This window comes from Rhinolophus sinicus, linkage group LG01 (genome assembly GCF_036562045.2).
Source record: "Rhinolophus sinicus isolate RSC01 linkage group LG01, ASM3656204v1, whole genome shotgun sequence".
Lineage (NCBI taxonomy): Eukaryota > Metazoa > Chordata > Mammalia > Chiroptera > Rhinolophidae > Rhinolophus > Rhinolophus sinicus.
The window spans coordinates 34,892,312-34,915,133 of record NC_133751.1 but is presented as its reverse complement, the minus strand read 5'-3'; the positions used below and the strand labels follow the sequence as shown (position 1 = coordinate 34,915,133).

Here is a 22,822-nt window from a genome sequence, read left to right as displayed (position 1 = left end):
AAAAGCATCTGAGAGGGAGGTTCTGGTAAATTGTAATTACTTAATACATTATTGGATGAATGAGCAGTTAAGTGTTTTATCTCTTACATATAGAGTTTGATAAAATATTTTATTTGAAAAAACAAACAAACAGAATGGATTTCTGCTGTTTTAAAGATGATTAAAATCATCTATTTTCCTCTATCTGGCTTTCAAGAGCCCTTGGTTCCCCTGGCTAGATGCTTATGCCAGAAACCTGACTTCTAGAAAGAGATTGGATCTTGTCATTCTTTTATAGATTAAAATGTACTTAATTGTAATAACTAATAGTGAATAATTGCTACATGCCATGCACTGTTCTAAATGCTTTATCTGTTAATAACATATTTAATCTTTACGTCAACCTTATGAGATAGATAACTTGTTATTCCCATTTCATAGATGAGAAAACTGTAGCACAGAGATGTTAGATAACTTACCTCAGGTCATACAACTAGTAAGTGGTAGACCCAGGATTCCAGGATTGAACCCAGGCCACTCTGGTTGTAGAATCACTTTGCTTATTACTCACCTCTCTGATGACAGTGCTATTTATTCATGTTGGCCAAATATGATTGAAACAATAGAGTTCCTAGTAACATTGTAGATTTTGAAGTTTTTCTTAGAATCTTAACTCTAATTTAACCCTGTATAGAAAAATAAATGAGTGATTTTAAATGGGTGATTTATAAGCATATGTTTAGAAGCAAGTGTGGTTCTATAATGATAGACTTAGATTAACAAAAAAATGATAAAATGAATTAAATTTAGAGCACTTACATATTTAGGCATTTTTCCTTCATGGGTCATCTAATTTGCCAGTGTTATCTGTTTTCAAAGACCTCAACTTTCAGGTGATATTTTATTTAGAACCTGTGTTACTTGTTAATTAATAGCTCAGCAAATGCTTATTTGATCAGTCATGTTTACAGAGATATTGAAGATTATATCTGTTTTATCTTGTTTTTTTTTTAAAAAAAAAAGACTAAAGCTGGACTCCTTCAACCAGTTGCTGGTATCAGATACCCAGAAATTGTGGTATAACAGAGAACGTGCCTTTAAAAATTTATCTGAGTGGAGTAGATCTTCAAATGAGGTGATAATTCATTGTAGAATGCATACTTTCTTTGAAGAGGTATTTAAAAGTACAAAAATACAGTGCTTAGTAACTTAGTGAAATTAAATGAAGTCTTTAATATAGAGGCTTATGGTTTGATTTAAAAATTACCTCATCTTTTATTCTAACGGCATCTCTTTCAAGTATACAGCTCAGCTTTCGTCCATGGTAAAGAGGAAACTAAAGCATAGAAAGGTAAAGTGACTTGAACAGACACGACGGTTTGTAATTGACAATACCAGGAGTTGAGCCTGTTTTCAGACCTTAATTCTTATGCTCTTTTGCCATACTGCTGCACAAATTACTCATTTGATATTTTGAGGAAGCCTCTCCCCCCAATTTTTTTGATATGTATAAACAAATAGAGTGGCAATGTGTCATGTATTACACTTACCATTAACAAGAGATTATTTCTAGATGTCCCTAAATGCAAAATTCAGTAAATGGTGAACTGACAGCCTTTCATGTTCAGGGAGGTTGAGTTCCACATTACATTATTTAAAAAGAAAACTATAGAACGAAGACCATAAATTACAAAAAATGTAATTTGAAGAGGAAGGAGGGAGATGTAGGTATATCTTGAAGGCTTCTAGCTCATGTTGGTCTCAGTAGGATATCCTACTTACTTTATTCCTCTGCCTCCCTTTTTCCTAGCTTCTTCCTCTAAACTTTTGTCTCTTGTTTGGAAGTGGCTCCGACACTTAGACATGAGAAGGCCCTAAAGGTAGGTTGTGATATCACATGCCCACCTTTCCAGCTATGGGAAATGGCCCGACTGAGCTACACAGCCTTGGAATAAATTCAGTTTCTCTACGAGCCTTATGGGTATAAATTGTGGTGCCAGGTGCTTGAGAAGAAAGCAAGGGATTGTCAGTTATTTGAAACTTGGAATCAATCAACTATTGAAGAGGATCTCCTTATTAGAGTTTGTGAAGAGTTTTTATGATTTGATGAGATATTTTCCTTTTTTTTAATTTTCCATGATATTACTTTTGAACCTAGAGTAGATATCAACACATAATAAAATTTTATCACTTAGTTTTAGAGTTCAGACCTTAAGGTGATATAATTTCACCCCTTCTGCTTCTGGTGGGGGAAACAAGGCCAGTGATAAAGTGAAACTTCCACAAAGTCAGAACCGAAAACCCCTGTCTCAGGTGCTTAGTCAAATTTAATTTTACCTATGTCCCTGAGACTGGCCTTAGCAGCTACATTTTCTGACTCTAGTCTGTGTTCTTTCCGTATCAGTGAATATCATCTTGTTCTGTTTCTGAGAGTCATCTGGGCTGTCTGCTAAAAATACAGTTCACTGGCCCTTTTTTTTTTTTGAAGATTCTGGTTAATCTTAGGAATATGTGTTTTTAATAGGCACTGAAGTGATTGACTGTGAAGGCTTAGGCCGCCCAACGTTTGGAAACTGCATCACTCTTGTACCTTTTCCCACAGAGAAAGTTTTCCTTTCTGCTAAAAGTGACATCACTTTTTGGATTTTGCTTATGTGTCAGGCAAGGTTAACAACTATGTTGGAAATTCTTGCGCTTTGAGAATTTTGTGAACTATTAACTTATACAATAGTTGTATCCCCAGGATTTAAAAAATATCCTAGCAGCCCTAATAAAAAATGAGACATCAGAATTTATAATCTCTGTTTTATTTTTCTTTATATTATTCTTATATCGTGTGCCACAGTTAATGCAAAAAGTTTTAAGTTATAATAAGTGTCTTTTATGTGTTGCTTATATTCTCCTAGTTTACTATAGTAGGAAGAGCTTGGGATAGCAAGAAATAAAAGCTGGTAAATGTGTCTGAGTTCAGACTTTGTTAATCGAAATAATTGGATTTCCATTTTTTGTTTTGTTTTGCTAGGCTTGATACTTTAAAAGTATTAGCAAGGCTGATTCAACTTATAAATTGCCAATCTCTTATCTCATTAATTTGTTTGTTCAACAAACATTGTGTACTGGGTACCTGCTATCCTGACTTCTAATATCTCTAATGGGAAAAAGAAATACACTTACAAACGGTAACAAACACATGGATGCTGCCTACTCCTAGAATGAATAAATGTCTTTTAGCTAAATGTTCAAGGGCAGGTTGGAGATCCAACAAAAATAAATAAAACTTCTCCCTTTAGGGAGGGAAATGAAAGGAATTAATAAGAATTTAGGATCACGTAAGAGGGCTAAGTACTGGATTTGACTATAGAGAAAAACTAGACAAATAGACCTGTGTACAAACGTTTCAGTTGTAGAATTTACTTAGGAATCTTCTTTTTCTCCCCAAGAACTGCATATATCAGTACCAAGGATTTCCTTTTGTCTACTTCTTTTATTTGTGAGTAAGTAAATAGCTTTAGCCCTGGTTATCTCATGCCCCAGATGAAGTAAAGTGAGGCTGTTGTAGGAAATGCTGATTCTGAGCCTTGAGATAAACCAGAGTGTAGTTCTGCAAATGAGTAAGCTCCCGTTGTTCGGTTGTTTGGGCAGGACAGGACAGCAACTCCTAAGAGTAGGAGTTTGGCATTGGAATGGCCAAGAACCTAGTTTTGTTGCCTCCTCAGTCTAAACAAATAATTGTCTTAAGCCCAGGAAGATATTTAAAACTAATTCATCTTGTGTTAGAAATTAGCAGGACTATTTTGAACATTCAAAAAAATAAAAGGAAAAGTATAAATAGATAGGTTGCTTATTCTATTCATTTGGTATCCCCATGTTACAAAGGTGTTTCTGAAGAAAAGTTGGTTGAAAAGTATACCTTTTATCTAAATTATTAGTATCTATAGCTCTGGTTCTTTTCTCTTTTTTAATTCTGTGGATAATCACCACTCAAAAAACAAAACTTACTTTGAAATGAAAACTTTTACCCCCAAACAATACATTTGAAATGGGAAACTAATGGTTCTTGCTGTGTTGCCACCATGCCCATGTATTTATCTATTTATCAGCCAGCAGTTGTAACCATAGGCAAGTTATTTTTGGGACTTTGGTTTCTGCTGTGTTAGAGCGTCTTTGAGGTGACTTTTTAAGACCTTTCCAGATTTGGGAGTTAGCGTCAGTAACCTTCAGTTGGCTATGCGTGATCAGTACTCACCCCAGAAGCCAGTATCCCCTAGAGGACTGATAATGTGCTGCCTGGCTGGCCAAGGCCTGGTCACACCCAGACTGAAAGGAAGGAAGCAACCTTCTCAAAGGGGCAGAGCCTCAGCCCCTGCTCAGTCAGGTGAACCTTGCTCTTTATCCTTAGGTAGCAGGCTCTTTGTTCCAGGTGATTGCAGGTTGTCCATTTAATGATTTCCAATAAAGCATATAGAAGGAATGACAGTATATTTTAACTTGAAGTTGAAATTAGAACAGTTTAATTTTTTAAAAGCCTTATTGGAATTGTTGGTTTTTAATCTCATGTAAACATTAGTGAAACCATGAGTGGCCCTCATTTGTGAATGTGTACTCTGAAAATTAGTAAATTTGTTCTTTGAAGCATTTTCTGTAGGAACAGTATTAAAAGGTGGTTAAGTGTGTTTAGGCCAGCCACCTATTTAGCCCATAATGTTGCTATACTACCCTTTTGTTGACAAATAGTAGTTAATAGTACTGAAATTTAGTTTAGGGGAAATATGTAGTTAATTTGAGTCATAAATATCTTAAGTGAAAATTTCCTGACATCGTACAATATTACTTACTAAACACAATTTAAAAAAAAAAAAAATCAATGCCAGTATTTGCAAAAGGTGAAACTTAAGTATTTGAGTAGGTTTTGTGTGGTAGATAGGTAGATGTCAGCAGGAATTCTGAAAGTGACCCTAGGCACTTTACTGAGCCCTTCATCTGTTTCTGCCTTTATGTATGCAGGAATAAGCACGTGTGTTTGAAAGAGTAAAAGACAAAAATGATTCTGTGGAGCCTACTTTAGTGTTTCACCTTCTTTATAATTTCACCTCCTTTTACTGAGATTATTGGGCTCAGACTTCCCTCTCACCAGCTTACTACATCAGCCCCTGCAGGCAGTTCCCTCACCCATTATGCTAGTGTACAAGTGACACTATTCTTGAGTGTTACTCTTGGCCTTATCAAAGGAATCAAATACAGAGGGTGCCAAATATATATATATATATATATAATATATATTCATTACCAGTTCTCTCATCCAGTTCTCCCATAGCAGTATAGCATCATGACGTCTCCTGTGTGATACTCAGTATTGTTCATTTTCTGTTTTTCCTTCCACGGTCTAGCCTTGTTTGTTGTTAGTACCAGGCTTAATACTGTATAGGTGATGAATAACTATTAAATAAATAATTTGTTAAATAAACAAATGACTCTTTTTGTCTGTTACCCAGTGAGACAGTTCTTTATTTAAGTTCGGTTGTTCCCCCTGTCCTGTTTCTCACTTGCTTTGTTCATTGATACCAGTGCCGCCTTTTCCTATCTAAACTGAGTATACAGTATCCATCATTTTCTTTTTTTTTTTTTAAATTTTATTTTATTAAATTTATTGGGATGACAATTGTTAGTAAAATTACATAGATTTCAGGTGTACAATTCTGTATTACATCATCTATAAATCCCATTGTGTGTTCATCACCCAGAGTCAGTTCTCCTTCCATCACCATATATTCGATCCCCCTTACCCTCATTTTCATTTTGACTAGTATCTCTATATTTCAATCCCTTTTCTTTGTTCCAGGTTTATAATGAACAGGTATTCACAATTTATTTCTGAGTGGAAAACTAGATTACCAAAATGACCTATTGAGTACTTAAATAGGCACAGCAGGGCCACAACTGATATTTACCTATTTCCTCTTGCCTATTATTCAGGTCCAATTGATCTCTTATAAAGATAATAGGAGGGCCCTTCAGATTTCCCTGCCTTCAGCTTCTGTTCCTTCATTCTATTTATAATGCTGTGACCAAAGCAATTAATGTTTGATCAGGTAATGGTTGTCTCTTGCCCTATAGAATAAAATTTAGGAATTGGCCATTTTTGTTGTTGTTGTTTTGTGAAGTCAGAGAGTGGATTTGAGCCTAGAAGTAGGAAAAACTCGATGTTTAGAACCGTCAGAAATGGAACCAGATTGTTCAAGTAGATGTTGAGTTACCCTTCACTGGTCTGGATATGGAAGGATAGTAAGCGGTTCCTAAATGGGGTGGGTTATTGGAGATTTTTGAAGTTATAAGTACTCCAGGCCTTTGATTATATCTCTCAAGCTGCTTAGATCTTCCTCAATTTGTCGCAGATAAGTTTTTAATAGGACCACATCTTTCTCATCCCCCACTGCATCTTGCGTGTAGTTGTTGCTAAACGGGTATTTATTCCATGAATAAATAAGCTCTGGGTATTTTACTTCTGGGTATTTTCTTGTGTAGATGAGCTGAAGTTCTTTGTTTCCACTTCAAACTTGATTTTCTGATGTGGGAGGCTCAGATCTGCATTCTGAGTACTGGCATTGAATCTTAGTCCTCTGCGTGTGTGATCTTGGACAAGTGATTGGTTATCTCTGAGCCTATTTTTTCATTTGTAAAATTAGAATGACAGTTACTGTAAAGTAAGTTATCGTGGTGTTTGTATTTTCTCCTTAATATAGTAAATCTCTGTTCTTTCTCCACTTTAACCAGGTCAGTATATGTTTTGTGACCTGTTCTTTTATCACAAAAAAGAGAAGAAATACTTCAGTGAATGAAGATTCCTCTGCATTTTAGCACTGCTTTTTCTACTGTAGTTGGCTTTTGAATGAGGATGACAATGGAAGAGATGAAGAATGAAGCTGAGACCACTTCCATGGTTTCTATGCCCCTCTACGCAGTCATGTATCCTGTGTTTAATGAGGTAAGTGGGTAAATATTTCCTCACACGATCTCTGCATTTCCTTAATGCTTCCTTCATGTATTCATTTGTTCCTTAATATAACAAAACTTGTATAAATGAACTCCATCTATGTGTTAGGCAATGTGCCAAGACTGCACATAAAACTATGGGAAAAACCCGATGTGTTGTGCCCCCTCTGGAGGTTTCACTGTAGTGGGAGAGAGAGACATTAAACAAAATAATAGAAATAATTAGATAAATGAAAAATTGTCGTAAATGCTGTGAAGTTAAAAAATAGCAGGTTGGACTTATGGATCAGGGCAGGCCTCACTAAAGAAGAGACATGCTGAGATCGGAAAAGGGTAAATAAGGGTTAGACAGTTGAAGAGTTGGGAGTAAGAACATTTTAGGTAGCCAGAGGAGCAGACACAAAAATATCCTAATGAGTTATATAGTCAGTGATGACAAACGTTTTTACTGATCAGTAGAAGATACAAGTCCTTTGTATTTAGAGACTATGTAGTTGCTTTTTTTTATTTGAAGGGTTTTCTAGGATTTAATATCAATACATTTTTGTTTTTTCTTTTAAATTAATATTAATATGCTAAAATATATAGAGCTAGAAGTTCCTTAGAAATGTAATTTAATCACTCCCCTTCTTTTAATGGTGAACTGAGGTCCTGATATGTGAAATTATTTTCCTGAAATTACTGAGGACTAAAATCTAGGACTCTAAATTTAATGGCTTCAGGCTTTTTGTCTATTTAATTATATTTTTTTGGTTGCTGTTTTACTAATCTAATTATGAAGCTATCAACACCATTAACCTTATTGTTGCTTCTATAACCTGGAAGCCCGCACCATTTCTAATAACTTTGCATCTCTTTTTGTAAAATATTTATATTACAGTAAGATTGTGGGTGTCAAAACTATTTCTCCTACATTATTAGGTTTAATGATAATGTATTTGATGTATTTTATGGTCTTGTGTCTTAGGGACAATAGAGAGTGATTCATCCTCTTCAACTTGAAATCCACAGACTTAGTTTCCATGTCTGATACATATTTTGGAACTTCAAACACTATCAAATAGTGTTAGGTTCAGTGACCATAGAAGAAAACTCAAAACAGCAGCTTGGATAAAATTTATTTCTCTTACATAAAAAAATGATAGAGGTAAGTGGTCCAGGACTAATATTATGGCACACAATTGTCAGAAACTCAGGTTCCTATTTCTGTCTCATCTTCCTAGTGCTTGCCCTCTGTTATCGAGGTTATCTCAGCATGTGGGAAGGCAGCTGAAGCTCCAGTCATCGTGGCCTAAGTTGTTTCCTGGAAGGGGCAAAAAGTGGAGCCAGGGAATGGGGTGATATTTCCAGCTGCTTTCAGCTTTCTTAATAATCTTTTTGAAAGTCCTACACAAGATTTCATTTACTACATGTTTTGGCAAGAACTTAGTCTTATTCTTATGACCATACCTAGCTGCAAAGGAGGTTGGGAAATTTAGACGTTTGGTACTAAAGAGGAAGCAAGTAGGAGTCTTCTTTTGAAAAAAATGTCACTATTATACTACTATCATGGTGGCATTGGAGACACTCTTTTAGGCCTGCTTATACCCATCTCTGGCAGCTGTAGTCAACACTATAGCACTTAATTCTACCATGTTGTTCTAATACTTTACCCATTCATTGCAAGACTAGAGTTAGAAGCAAGTGCTTCAGTCCTGTTTAGTAAATGTTTACTAAATTCCAACCATTTATTTGCTGAGTACTCTGCTAGGATCTGGAGATGCAGAGGAAAAAAGGCAACATAGCACTTCTCAAGAATCATAGAGAACACAGATATTTAAGGAAATAAATTAATTATCCTTATATCAGGTAGGAGGTAAGGAGACAGTCATTGAAAGCTAGTGAGTAATCTGTCCTGAGAAATAGTGTTTGGACTTCTCACATACTTCAAGAACCCTTATGACAGTGCCTCCCAGAGATGCTCCCTCTTTTTATATCTATAGGCTAACCCCATAGCTAACTAAATAGGCTGTTGGACCAAGTTGTTTGGGGTATATTCCATATTTATCTGATATTTTGAGTCTTTTCTTGAAGGGAGGTCAATTACATTGCTGAGCTTCAGTTTGATCCTCTAGTTAATGAAGAAGAATGAGAAAATTTTTTTCCTAACAATTTGAGTGATCTTTTTATACATATGGAAAATGGATTTTATTTAAATCTTGACTTTGGAAAATAATTATATAGGATGTGGGATTCTGGTAAAATGAACTGTTCAAATTAATATTGATACACCTTTTCTAATTTATTCACGTATATGGAAAGATAACTTGAAAGAAAAACAAATGGCTATGAATGGACTAGTAAATCTCTTTCAGAATTAAAGGCAGTGATTCTCTCCAGATGAGATCTGAAAACATGTGGATTAATGGGCCCAGAATTAGAATATGTTGCCAAATGATTTATAGTTGGTTCAAGAACTAATTGTTAGAAGTGAAATTTGGAAATGAAATGGCTGAATGTGGCGGGCTGAGAGATACTACATCAAATTGTCAGGGTCTAATTCTCAAATTGAGTTTACTGATCTGACATTAAGATACTAAGCTTTATAAAAATTTATTTGTGTAATGTTTTTAAAAAAGAATATTCAGAAATAGGCTTTTGGGAATAGTGTGATAGCAGGTTTTCTCTTTGATAGAGATAAAATCTAGGGCTTGGTTTAGGAATGGAGTCAAATAATTATTGTGTCTTCAAATGTGTAGTGTTGGGTTAAAAAGAATAAAATACTAGCATTGTTCTCTGACATTCCAGTGTATTAATGTTAACATCTGAAATAAGAAACCTAATCAGTTAAATGTTAATGTTTAACCATAGTTCAAATGTGGGTTTTCTATAAGTCTACTAGCACCTAAATTAGTTAAGTTTGGTTTTGTTTTTCTGGTTGTCAACTTAATCTTACAGAAAGTAGCAACACAGTAGGGATGAGCATTTTACTCTGAAGCTATATTATTCCCTAAGTTTTTCCAGAGTGCATTCATTGTAAGAGTTAAAAAGCTTATGCATTCTCGCAATATTATTACATCCATAACAGTAACAATGGTGGTCAAGAAGTCATCTTGTAGAACAGATTTTTAAAGATAGTAGGACATCCTTACACCTGAGGAAGTTTTAGTACTCCGGCTTACAAGGTAAAGTTATTTATGGCATTCTGGGAGCTTGATGCTTGCTAAACTTAATGAAGCTGTTCAAGAGAGCTGAAAGAGGAGGCTTCTTTTTTAATAAGCTGCTGCAGAGTTCAGAGTCCAAGTATATTGCATGTGTTGTAAATGTACTGTGAAATAGGTCTCCTAGTTGCATTATGAAATGAGTTTATAGACACCTCATGCCAAGTGTTAGATCAGGTTCTCATATACTGTGTTATTTTTTTACTAATTCTTTATATACGGAAGAGGAGTATGGTTCGTCCAGTTCTTCATTCTAGGAAAACATATACCATGTGTCTTCTTTTCCTGTGACTTTTTGGAGGAATTGTTTTAAGGTGAAATATAGTTTATGAAGAATTACGTATTGTATTTTGAGATAGAAATAATTTTGCAAACAAATACAAATTTTAGATCATCAAAGTTTATATGGTTGCTTATTAATAAAGCACACAAATGTGCTTCTGAATAAGCAGTTAGTATCATTCTATTCAGAAGCATCCGAAGCAGCTCTTCCTGCTCGCAGCAGAATGTGCTGTTCATAATTTTTCCCAGTAAGCAAATGAATTTTGGGAAAACTTCTCCAATTTTACCTAACTAGCCCCCCCCTCCTTTTTTTTAATGAAAAAAAAATCTCACCCAAATTTTGAAACTGATAAATATACTTATCCACAGTGAAGGCATGGGTTTCACCTGCAGTCCCACATTCCAGAAGTGATCAATATTTACCTTGGAAACAGGCTGTATAATCTTGTCTTAGTTCCCTTATCTGTAAAATGAAGCTAAACAATAATTCTCACAACTCTGAAATAAATGAATTCATATATTATAGTGCTTAAAATATACCCGACATGTAGTAAGTGTTAGCTGTTATTATTAAGGAGTCATCCACATAATTTCTGACAAAACTGTGATCATACCCTAGACTTTTGCTAACTTATAGGCAATGTTTTAATGGAATATTTTTATGCTAGTTAGATGACTCTGTTGACCTTTTTTGCCAGACAATGTGACTGCCCCAGGAACTGATTCTTTTAGAAACATTTATTGAACTTAATAAGTACTTAACAAGTATGAATTTACGTGAACTTAATATGAACTTAATCTGTGACACAGATGATTGCATTTGCTTCCTCTTTGGTAGCACAAAAGTTAATAGGTGGACTCTTGATTCCATCTACTTACTGTTCTGGCATTTATAGTTTTTGATCTGACTCATCTTATTCTCATTTGAATCATAAGAGGTGTTATGTGGAGTTTTTATTGTGACTTGGCCCAGTTTAATTCCTTTCATGGAATAGGATCCATAATCTTGGGTGGAGGGGGAAGGCAGATCAGCATGGGAAATCATGCTTGATTTTGAGGAAGTGAGATTTGTAGACAATTGAGAACCAACTAACCTAATTATTTTGACCTTAAAAAAAGACTTTTCAAAATATTTTATGCAAGCCTCTTTAAAAGTTGAGCAAATGGTTCAATGGATTTTTTCTTTTAAATTATGGATTTAAGAAACTGGCTTGGTACTGAAATATAAAGTATAAGATAAACAGAGCAAATAATAAATGAGGTCTCTGGATTCAAAAATATGCGTAAGCTTTTAAAATATTTTTATAAATGACCAGAGAGTTAAATTTGACAAGTTTGTAATTAACAGTAAGTGCTCTCAAAAACTATGAAGAATAGTAAGTTGTAGGAGGAAGTCACAAAACTGGGCAGAACATGAGGTTGGGATGAGACTCTGTGTTAGGCTTGCCATCATTTCCCTCCAAATGTACTTCAGCAGGCGCATTTCCTTTTAGGTGAGCTGAGATGTTGTGTATCCTTTTTTCTTTGATTTTCTTCTTTTCCTTTTACTGATAAAATGGAAGTCCTATAAGGCGGAGGCCCAGGGAGTACCTGTCATCTCAGTATCCATTAATGTAATTATATGTTCCCTCTTCCTTCTTTTGATTCAAAATACGTATAGTGTATTCACTTCACTATCTAGTACTACTGAAAAATGAATTCATTGGCTCCTTAAAGATTCCCCAGCCAATAACTGTTATCCCAAAAGCTAAAAAAAAAATACTAGATTTATTAGTAAAAGTATTGGAAACAAAATGGAAACTGAAACTTTTTCTGTTGCAATCTTACATAAAATCATTATGCCGTATTTTAAACCTGAAGAAAGCCATAAATGGGAGGACTGCCAAGAAACATGAGTTTAAGAGGTCACACTCTTCAAGGACCAGTTCAAATCTCATCTTTATAAAGACTTCCCTTTCTACTTCAGCTGTCAGTGGTTCCATTAGTTTCTATCTGATTCTTTGCCTTTCTTACCCTGACTTCCTTACATATTGCAGAAACTCAGGAATTTGTTGATTTGGGTAGTTGAAGGGATTCAGTGATAGGGTAGACTCCAGTCTAGAAAGGGTGAGTACAGGGAGGCAGGGTAGCATTAATGGTTTGTGCATGGGTTTTGGAGCTAGACAGATCTGGTATGAATCCTGTGTCTGTACTTACTAGCTATTTAATATTTGCATACACTTATGCAAATTGAATTTCTTCTGCTGTAAAATGGAGATGATGATAGCTAGTTACAGATTTATTTTGAGTATCTCAGAAATACTCTATGTAATAAAGTTCATGATAGGTGCTTAGTAAATGGTAGCTGTTATTAGAATATTACCAGAACCAGATACTCTCGTGGAAGGTACTGGTAAGAAGAATATGATTTTGTTACGAAATCACGTATCACAAATGTGAGGCCTAAAATAGAAGCACTTTTTAATAGAGAAGATAAAAACACATCCTGCTACCTAAGTATTGCAGGCTTTAATTATAGATTCAGGAACATATGAGTAATAAAGCCTAGTGGGCTTGCCACAAGATGCGTGGGTGTGCGATGCATCCCAGAATGACTCCCCACAGACTTCTGGTGAGGCACTTCACAGCTCCCAGATTTGATTTAATATGTTCATGTCTGACCTTCCCCTTTCTTGTCTAAGGTACACATACATAAACTTAATCAAGAATTCGAGAGATGTTGATGTTTATCTTGGCTAATTTTGAGTTCTTCACTGACTTTTCTGGACCTTTTATTGCCTTGACCCTTTCACATATTAGCGCACTACAGAATGAGTTATACTGATAATTGAGGGCACACATCTGACTCAGATCTTTAACTCCTTGAAAGAGGTCAGAGGGTGGTGTAAACCCAAATAAGGAAATGGGTTCCTATCAGGGTGGATATATTCATCTTGTCTGTCTACCTCTGCCTCCCTTGCACAAGAACTTGAGATCAGAAGAGCTGAATTATTATTTTAATCTTCAGTAATATTCATTATAATTAAATGAGTTGTGTGGAAGAGTAACATTTTTTATTTTTGGAAACATTCCTTTGTTAATTTTATAAACTTCTCATGGAGTTGCTATTTTGCTATATTTGTCTACCTGGTCCCCTTGAGTCTTCCCTTTTACTTACTAAGGCAATGTTCAATTTTACAAGGTTTGTAGAAGCCAAGTTAAATACTAACTCAAATGGTCCATTGTTTATTTTTAGAGATGAATTATGTATCTTTGCAGATTTTGTTGCTTTTGCCTGTGCTGAAGGTGAATCGCTTATAAGGAGATACAGGGTTCTTGGTATTCCTGTCTTGTTTAGAAAATAAATCGATATAAAGTGTTAGGGAGATTCCTTAAACCTGTGTGTATATGTTGTTTATAAAGAAAAACACATTTTCATTGCCTCAAGGGATTGAAAGGAATATTTATTGCATAATGGGATGTATGTTCATAAGGTTTTTGTAGAAATATTCTACTTGCATAATAATCTAGAAAGTTTGTAATACTTTTGAACATTTAATATTGTCCCAAATGTCACATATATTGAGTTTTATTAATTGGCCTAATCCTTAGGGACCAAAGAAACCTGGATTTAACTGCGGCTAGTTATTTTAAGCTTGGCAATAAATTCTTCAACAAATGAGATGTTTTTTTTATTTTTGTTTTTGTTTTCAGTAAAATAGTATGCCTTCTTTGGCTTACTGAGAAATGAATTATATAAAGTGTCTAATAAGGATGTTTGTCTTTCAAAATTATAAATCTCATATTTGATATAAAAATTAAAAGCATTTGGATTGAACTTTTGATTCAGTATTTTAGGTAACCATTTTTTAATCCTGATAAAATAGGACAGATATAAGCATCTCTGAAATCCAGATGATCCATTGTCTTCAATTTGAGTATCAAACAAACTGTTTATCAGCACTATTTGGTAATTAATAAAATAGACTAATCTCAGCTTAATCCCTGGCTGAGGATATTGAAAAGCAATTATAAAAAGGAGTAAGTTAGTAAATACCTTAAGTAATAAATGTTTCCTTTGTGTTGGTCATTTTATATTCAGAACACACACACACACACTTTGCCATATATTTGCAACAGAGCATTGAGAGTTAATCTTGAACCTTCCCTATTTTCAATAATTCAAGTGAATATGTTTTTTCTTTCTATAGAGACTTACTATTTTGTATTCTGTGCTTATCTTAGATCTACCTTTAAGGTGAGGTTTTTAATTTTTTTTATAAAAAAGAATAAAGTGCTGATATACATACCTTAATGTTTCATGGTTTCTAATAAAAATTTTAGATAGCCCATCTGTTTGAAGAATTATGGTGACTTAGAGTTATTAGCAAATATTTTTGTTAGTTGAATAATTGGTATGTCAATGTGATCACTATAGAATGCAGTACCAGAAATGTTGCTTTTTTCTAAGAAAATAGATAATAATGGTTTAAAATTTTTATTGCAGCTAGAACGAGTAAATCTCTCTGCAGCTCAGACACTGAGAGCAGCTTTCATTAAGGTAAGGTGCAAATAATTTATTGTGATTATATTGAAGTGTACATTATATATCAATCTAAATACCACCTGATAATTTATAGTTTGGTTCCTTTTAGCGAAAACCCTTTCAGCTATCTTGTGCTGGTTTTAGTGTACTATGGAAAGCTTAAAACACTTCCAAAATGTGAGCTGGAGCACATGTTCTTTCCTTAATATTCATCTTTTCTGCTTTTCAAGCTGACTTTGAATGCTCTCTCTTTAGCTTTTTGCATATTTTTTTATTTGACTTGTTAAAAACTTTTGTAAAATTACAACTCAAAGAGATTTTCTTCATATTGTTTAATAGTAGAACATAAGACAATGTTTTTGAGTGAGAAAATAAGACATCTGTGTATATCAGGTTAAAGACATTTTGAGAATATACTGCTAAGTCATTCAGAGTGAATTTTTTTTATTGTCTCTAGACCTGAGGTGTTCAATGGATAATCAGTAGCCACATGTTGCTGTTGAGCATGTAAAATATGGCTAGTTTGCATTGAGTTGTACTCCAAATATAAAATACACACCGGATTTCAAAGACTTAGTATGAGAAAGTAAAATAACTCAGTAATAGGTATTTTATATTGATTGAATGTTGAAATGATATTTTTGATCTACTCTTAACATGATTGCACGTGTTTTTTAGTTTTTTAATGGGCTACTAGAAAATTTAAAATTAAAGGGCTTGTATTTGTTTCTTGCATTATATTTCTACTGAGTGGCCCTGCTCTACATATTGGGTGCATTCTTTCATATAAAACAATATTTGCCCCCCTCCGTCCCCCTCAAATACATATCATGGTGCTCAAAACTTTTAATATTTATTTACTTTTTGTGTGTTTGTCCTATCAGTAGCTAAAACAATTTACATTTTGTGTAAAGTATTTCAATGTTTAAATCTATAGTTGAGTTTTATGGGGTTGAAACTGTAAATCTATCCAGCTTGATTCTATGGCAAAGATTAGTTTATAGCTACCACTCTAACTGGTAGCATAGATAGTGTCACTAGACATCTCTCTTACCTCACCACAAGAAATTACAGTGTATATGTTCGATTAGAACTATTTTGATGTATTTAATACTCTACAGTGTAGTGCCTGTATACATATGCATACTAGCTTCTTTAAAATATATCCTGCCAAATTATTGGGTTAATGAAGAGAATCAACTGAGCAATACCATCATCAGTTTGTTTATTTTTCTTTCCTTTGAGTATCGGTGTGGTTCAGAATGGCATATTTGGTCATTAGGGAGGCATAATGGAGATTTTTAAGCATCTTTGTGACCAAAGGAAAGAAGGAAAGGTGATGTGTTACACAGTGTAGTATTAATAAGGCAAAAGCCAGTTTTTTTAGCTTTCATTATACCCAGAACAGAGAGAAATTTCTCCTGTGTACCCTGATAAAGAAGGCTCTAAGTAGTAGATAGTATACTCTATGATATTCATAAAAGAGATAAAGTAATGAATATCATGAAACCTTTTCTTGTAATATCCTTATATTATATATAAGCTGATGTTTTAACACTGAAGTACAATTAAAAAGCAAAAACTGTATTTAAAGTATGTGGCTATGGTAGATCTGGTTTGATACATGGGAAAATTTTGCTGTCCATGGCCCTGATTCTTAATTGAGGATAGTGGAGGTTATTTTGGAGGACATTAGTTTTTCATTGATTTATTCTTAATTATATTTAATTTGTTAAATTTCAAATGAAATTAAAGGAGGGCATGCATTAAAAAGATAAAGATTTTTGTGTCTTTTAAACTATAACTTACTTGAAAAAGATTGAAAAACCTCACTCATTTATATGCATGTTTCCAGTTCTTGGTCCACAACAACAGTGATATTTATCAAGCTTTAATACCTATTTTTGTTACTTGGAGAAAAAGGATTAAAATATTTTTTTTCAAGATAAAATAATACTAGTGAATGTTATCTTTTAAGATACTGATACTGCTTTTGATTCCTTTCCCCCTCTGGGAGGTTCTGATCGGTTGTGCTGTTGAGAATCACTGATCCACAAGAGTGGATATTACTGCCCTTGGAGATAGTTTTCTCTCACAGTTGGATTCCTCATAAAAATTCGACACCCACAGAGTTGAGGGTTTTATTCTGGGGGAAAATCTAGAGGTATAAATAGAGTCTTTGATTGAAGGGTAGATCTGTTTATTTTGTCAGAGTCATTGGGTAAATTTAAAGGTTTTTAAAATTAAAAAAAAAAAAATCTTAACTGAGACTCAGCCAGAAGATACTGAGGCGCTTGTTCTTAAATTGTGCTCTGAGGCACTCTGGGGCTCCACAGCTATCTCGGGGGTGTCATGAGATATTTTTAAATTTTTGGAGAAATACAGCGATAATCAACATCTGGTTGACGCTGAACTTGAGGTAGCTTTCAGTTTCAACATATTTGATTGGGCTACATTCCTTTCAGTGATGTCATCTTTTTTAGCTGGACTTTTGGCCACTGCTGTGATAAAAAGTAAATACCACAAGAAAATCAGTGTACAAGGAAATGAGGGTGGAAGGGTCCAATCTAATTCCAACGTTGGAGAAATTGGCCAGAGTCCAACAGAGGCACAGATCTCATTAATAAATAATCATGGTTATTTAAAAATGAAATAAGACACTTTTCTTTCAGTTTGTGTATTTTTTTAAGGCTACTAAATTGTTAGGACATAAGTCCTAACTTATTGTTTGAACCTAACTACGTAATACACAGTACTATTAGGCATTTCTTTTGGCACTAAGAACACTGAACTGAGACAGTTAGGGATCTCTGTGAGATTTCTGTTATATTCTAGCTTTGGCATTTTGGGGCTCCAGACCAACTTGTTCTTAAAAACTTTGTTCTCAGGCTTTCAGCATTGAATTCTCTCAGCACCTTATTATAACTTAATCAGAGAGAGATTACTTTCTGCTGGCATCAATAGAGTATGCTCTCCTGCTTCGTAAGATAATATATTGTGTGTATAGATTTAATGCTACTTAGGGCAGATAAAGCATTTATCAAATATTGGCTTATTTGAATAGTGTATTATATGTAATTTTGTGGCAGTTCACAAAATTAATACAGTTTACACTACCTTAGGCTTATTTATATATCTTTTCTTTTAAAGGCAGCTTGTTTTATTTCCATAAGTTTCTAAAATATATTCATGGAAGGAAAAATCAAAACATTATATAGTGGTCACCTTATCTGCAGTTTCACTTCAGTTACTACTGTGGTTAACCACAGTTTGAAAATATGAAGTGGAAAATTCCAGAAATAATTCGTAAGTTTTTAAATTGCGCGCTGTTTTGAGTAGCATGATGAAATCTCATGCCTCATGCTCAGTCCCACCTGGGCCATGAATCGTCCCTTTGTCCAGTGTATTAATGCTGTGTGCTCCCCACCTGTTGGTTACCAAGTAGCCTTCTCGGTTATCAGATCATCTGCCACAGTCTCCAGTGCTTACGTTTAAGTAACCCTTATTTTACTTAATAATGGACCCAAGCTCAAGTATTGTGATGCTAGCAATCAGGATATGCCAAAGAGAGAAGCCTTAAAGGGCTTCCTCTAAGTGAAAAGGTGAAAGTTTTTGACTTAATAAGGAAGGAAATAATCGTATGCTGAGGTTGCTAAGATCTAGTAAGTACAAATGCAATTGTGAAGAGGGAAAAATAAATTTGCAAGTTTGCTGTTGCACTTTATACTGCAAAAGTTACGGCCACAGTGGATGGTAAGTGTTTAGTTAAGATAGAGTGTCATTAAATTTGTGGGTAGAATGCATGGACAGAAAAAATTCCAAATGATGACAAAAACATGTTGCACCAGAAAGCATTGCTCCTACATGAAGACATTGGCAAAGGATCATCAGCGGGTGACACAAAGTCATTTACTGCAAGTAAAGGATAGTTACAGTATTTTGAGAGAACACATTCGCATAACTATTATTAAAGCATGTTGTTATAATTGTTCTATTCTATTAGGTCTCTTACTGTGCCTAATTTATAAATTAAATTTTATAGATACGTATGTATAGGAAAAAAACGATATGGACAGCCCCCAACTTACAATGGTTTGACCTAATGATTTTTCGATTTAGAATTGTGTGAAAGCTGTATGCATTCAGTAGAAACCATGTTTGGAATTTTGAACTTTTGTTCGTTTCCTGGGCTAGCGGTATATGTGGTATGATACCCCCGTGATTCTGGGCAGTGGCAGCATGACCACAGTTCCTAGTCAGGCACTCATCTGTAACAGTAAAGGACTGATACTCTGCAGTGTACTGTGTTGCCAGCGTTTTTTGAATATTGTGTCCTGAGCATGTTTAAGATAGGCTTGGCTAAGCTATGATGTTCAATTGGTTAGATGTATAAAATGCATTTTCGACGTCATACTTTCAATTTACAGTGGGTTTATAGGGAATAGTCCTGTGGTAAGCTGAAGAGCATCTGTATATATAGGGTTTGGTACTTCCAAGATTACAGGCACCCACTGGGGGTCTTGGAACATATCCTCTGCGGATAAGGGGGCACTACTGTTAAAAGAAATGGAATTCAGTAGAACACATTTTATTGTTATTAATCATCTATTAAAATGATTTCCCTGAATAGAATTTGACAACAGTGAATATGATCTCAGGATTGAGATAAATGTATGTGTTTTCTTTTCTCATTTCATTCTACAACTTTATAGTTTTTGATACTGAAATCTAATGAGAAACAAGATGTTATAATGAATGGAAAGAACAATAAGAATAGCCGAAAGCTGGATCTGCTGCAGTGATACCAGAATGAAATTGAAAAGTCAGAGGTTAAATGTGCTTGATACATAACAAAACAAATAGATCACCATCTGATTAAGATCATCAGTTGTTTCAATTTTCTATTTAATATCAGGGCAAGAAAAGATAGAAAATCATCAGCATAATGATTGCAATTGGCAGATATCCTAAAAGAAACAAACTTAGATTGTGATTATAAAATTTAAAAAGTAATAAAATGGGACAAAATTACTGGAGAAAACCAAAATCTTCAAAATTAACTTTGGTAAACTCAGAACTCTATACTTACTCAATCTTGAAATGGCTGGAAGGTTTTGGTGCCCTAGAGAGTAACATAGAACCGATGTAAACTCGTTAGTGAAACTAGCTCAGGAGGTACTAAAAGGATTACTGATGTTCTGAAAACTAGTGAAGGGAATATTCTTGCTACAAAAGTAAAATAGAAAGTGAAAATCATTGTGTGGGAAAGTATTTAAGGGATTATATAGCTTCAATAAAACTTGGAAGAAATCCTGTTTTGTTTTTTTTCCCCCTTCCGTTAATTTAAATGCAAAGAATCTACAAAATACTGGTGAGAAGAGTAGTTGCTTGATCCTGAAGTTGAGAGATTAGCTAATGAAAAAAAGTTTAAAATCTTCAGTATATTTAAACTACTGAAAAGAAAAATGGTTGGATTACCAAAATACATGTAATGTTTATTTCTATCTTTATTATTAGTTTGATTGCAGAACAGTATAAAGGAGAAGTGAAAAATATTAAGTACTTTATGTTCAAATGTAAAATGGGACCATGGCTGTAATAAGAAGTTACTGATACACAAGCTTTAATAAAACATATGTGAATGCCATCCTCACACCTGCTTTGCAAAGATTTCTGCTCTTACAATTTGATTGGTCTAAGTTCCCAATAGATTCTAAACAGTTAACTTTTCATTTTGAAATTCGGATTTAGTTTCTATATTTCAAAACTAGCTTTCTCTTTCTTAATAGGCTGAAAAAGAAAATCCAGGACTCACACAAGACATCATTATGAAAATTTTAGAGAAAAAAAGTGTAGAAGTTAACTTCACAGAGTCCCTTCTTCGAATGGCAGCTGATGATGTAGAAGGTAATCAGAAAGACGCTTGTTTACTTTTCTTACAATTGTTGAAAAGCACTTCTTTCAAATCTTAATTATTTGACAAAAGGAGCTGCCACCTCTTATCTCCCCCCCCTTCTTTTTCATTATTATTATTATTATTATTATTATTGAGAGGATAGTGGGGAAAAAAACTATATAAAATAGAAAAGTAGTTCTGGCTTTTTGTTTTATATTTGTCAGATTTAATTACTTGAAGTAAATGAAGTGTTTGTTTATGCTGTACACTTTAACATTTTTTTTCCTATTAATATATTTGATGAGTTCTAGTTTTGCCAAAAGATAAGCTCTATGGAATGGTTAATTTTGTGTTGACCATATGCAAATAGAAGTTTGAAAGTAATGAGTTTGTGTGTTTTTTTTTAACTTTAGTATAACGTATTATTTTCAAGCATGGATTTGAGAGAACAGTATAACCATCCTTTCTGCTGCTTTCTTGTTTTTTGCTTTTTAAAATAATTAGGAATTGGTTTCACTTAAATTTAGTAGCTACATTTTCCCACCAATTTAGGAGAACATAGAGGTATAATTACGCATGTTTATTAAAGGATTGAAGGAGAAAAACAAATATTTTAACTGATTCCGTAACTTATAAGAAAGTCCTCATCATTATTCTAGACTTAAGCATGCCTGTTAGGCCAGGTTATATTGATTGGTCGGTAGAGTTTCTAGGTCTGCAGTGACTCTGGTAGTAACCTTTTTGCCTCTGCCAGGTCTGATTTAACTTCCTTTCCAAAACTGCTATTCTGTGATCCCAGCCCTTGTGTTGGATTTATAGTGGTGTTTTTGTTTTTAAGTGAGATTAAAATGTGTTGAATATTTTAGTAGGTTGTTTGGGGTTTTGACATACCTTGTTTCCCTGAAAATACGACCTAGCCAGACAATCAGCTCTAATGCGTCTTTTGAAGCAAAAATTAATATAAGACCCGGTATTATATGATATGATGTGATATGAAATGATATTATGTAAGACCCAGTCTTATAGTAAAATAAGACCAGGTATTGTATTGTATTATATTGTATTAGACCCGGTCTTACAGTAAAATAAGTAAAATTTTATAGTAAAATTTATAGTAAAATAAGACCGGGTCTTATATTAATTTTTGCTCCAAAAGACCCATTAGAGCTGATTGCCTGGCTAGGTCTTATTTTGGGGGAAACATGATAGTAAGCCACTATATATTCAGTCTAGAGGTTTTTGTTACAATAAATTAATCTTCCCCATTGGCGATGTATATTGCTGTTATATTTGTTATGAAAGTCATTACTTACTTTAAGGTTTCCTTGTAAAATGTAGCCTCAGAGGCCTGATAAATTTGATTGACTCCCTTCGAATTTTACTTATTTATTTATTTTTTAAGATTTCATGGGCTTTCCATTTATTCCAAATTAAAAGTGTACTCTTTTATCTTCTGCTTTTAACTTGTTAGGACCCCTCTTATTACCCAAATAAATTGAACTCTAACAGTTTCTGCTTTGTTACCTGTCTTTTCTAATTACCTGTCCTTCCCTACCCCACCCTTTAACCAACACTGTAAATTCTTAGACTTGAATTTGACAGGAAGTTACATGATGCTTTTTATTATGTATCTATTTTATCAGAGTATATGATTGAACGACCAGAGCCAGAATTCCAGGACCTAAATGAAAAGGCACGAGCACTTAAGCAAATTCTCAGTAAGATACCAGATGAGATCAATGACAGAGTGAGGTTTCTGCAGACAATCAAGTAAGAAACTTTTTGTTTTTGTTCTTCTTTTCTCAAAAGTACTTCAAAAGAACCACTCATTCTAGATGTTTTATTTTGGTATGACATTAATATTAAAATATTAATTTGAAATAAAAAATTTGGAATTTTTAAATGATACTTTTTTAACTTCTAAGCTGTGACATTTGACTTCAAAGTACA

At 34.0% G+C, this 22,822-nt stretch overlaps 1 protein-coding gene across 3 annotated transcripts in view; it reads left to right on the top strand.

Moving 5' to 3' along the window:
* PDCD10 (programmed cell death 10) overlaps positions 1-22,822 on the top strand; it is a 45,158-nt gene that overhangs the window by 10,490 nt on the left and 11,846 nt on the right. For 2 of the 3 annotated variants that reach the window (XM_019735820.2, XM_019735812.2), the window contains exons 2-5: positions 6,751-6,961; positions 14,938-14,991; positions 20,766-20,883; positions 22,516-22,642. In XM_019735820.2, coding sequence (XP_019591379.1) covers positions 6,866-6,961; positions 14,938-14,991; positions 20,766-20,883; positions 22,516-22,642 — 395 coding nt within the window. In that variant the 5' untranslated portion in view covers positions 6,751-6,865. Of the gene's footprint in view, positions 1-1,789; positions 1,860-6,750; positions 6,962-14,937; positions 14,992-20,765; positions 20,884-22,515; positions 22,643-22,822 lie in introns of all 3 variants that reach the window. The other variant, XM_074327461.1, reaches the window with a different exon arrangement.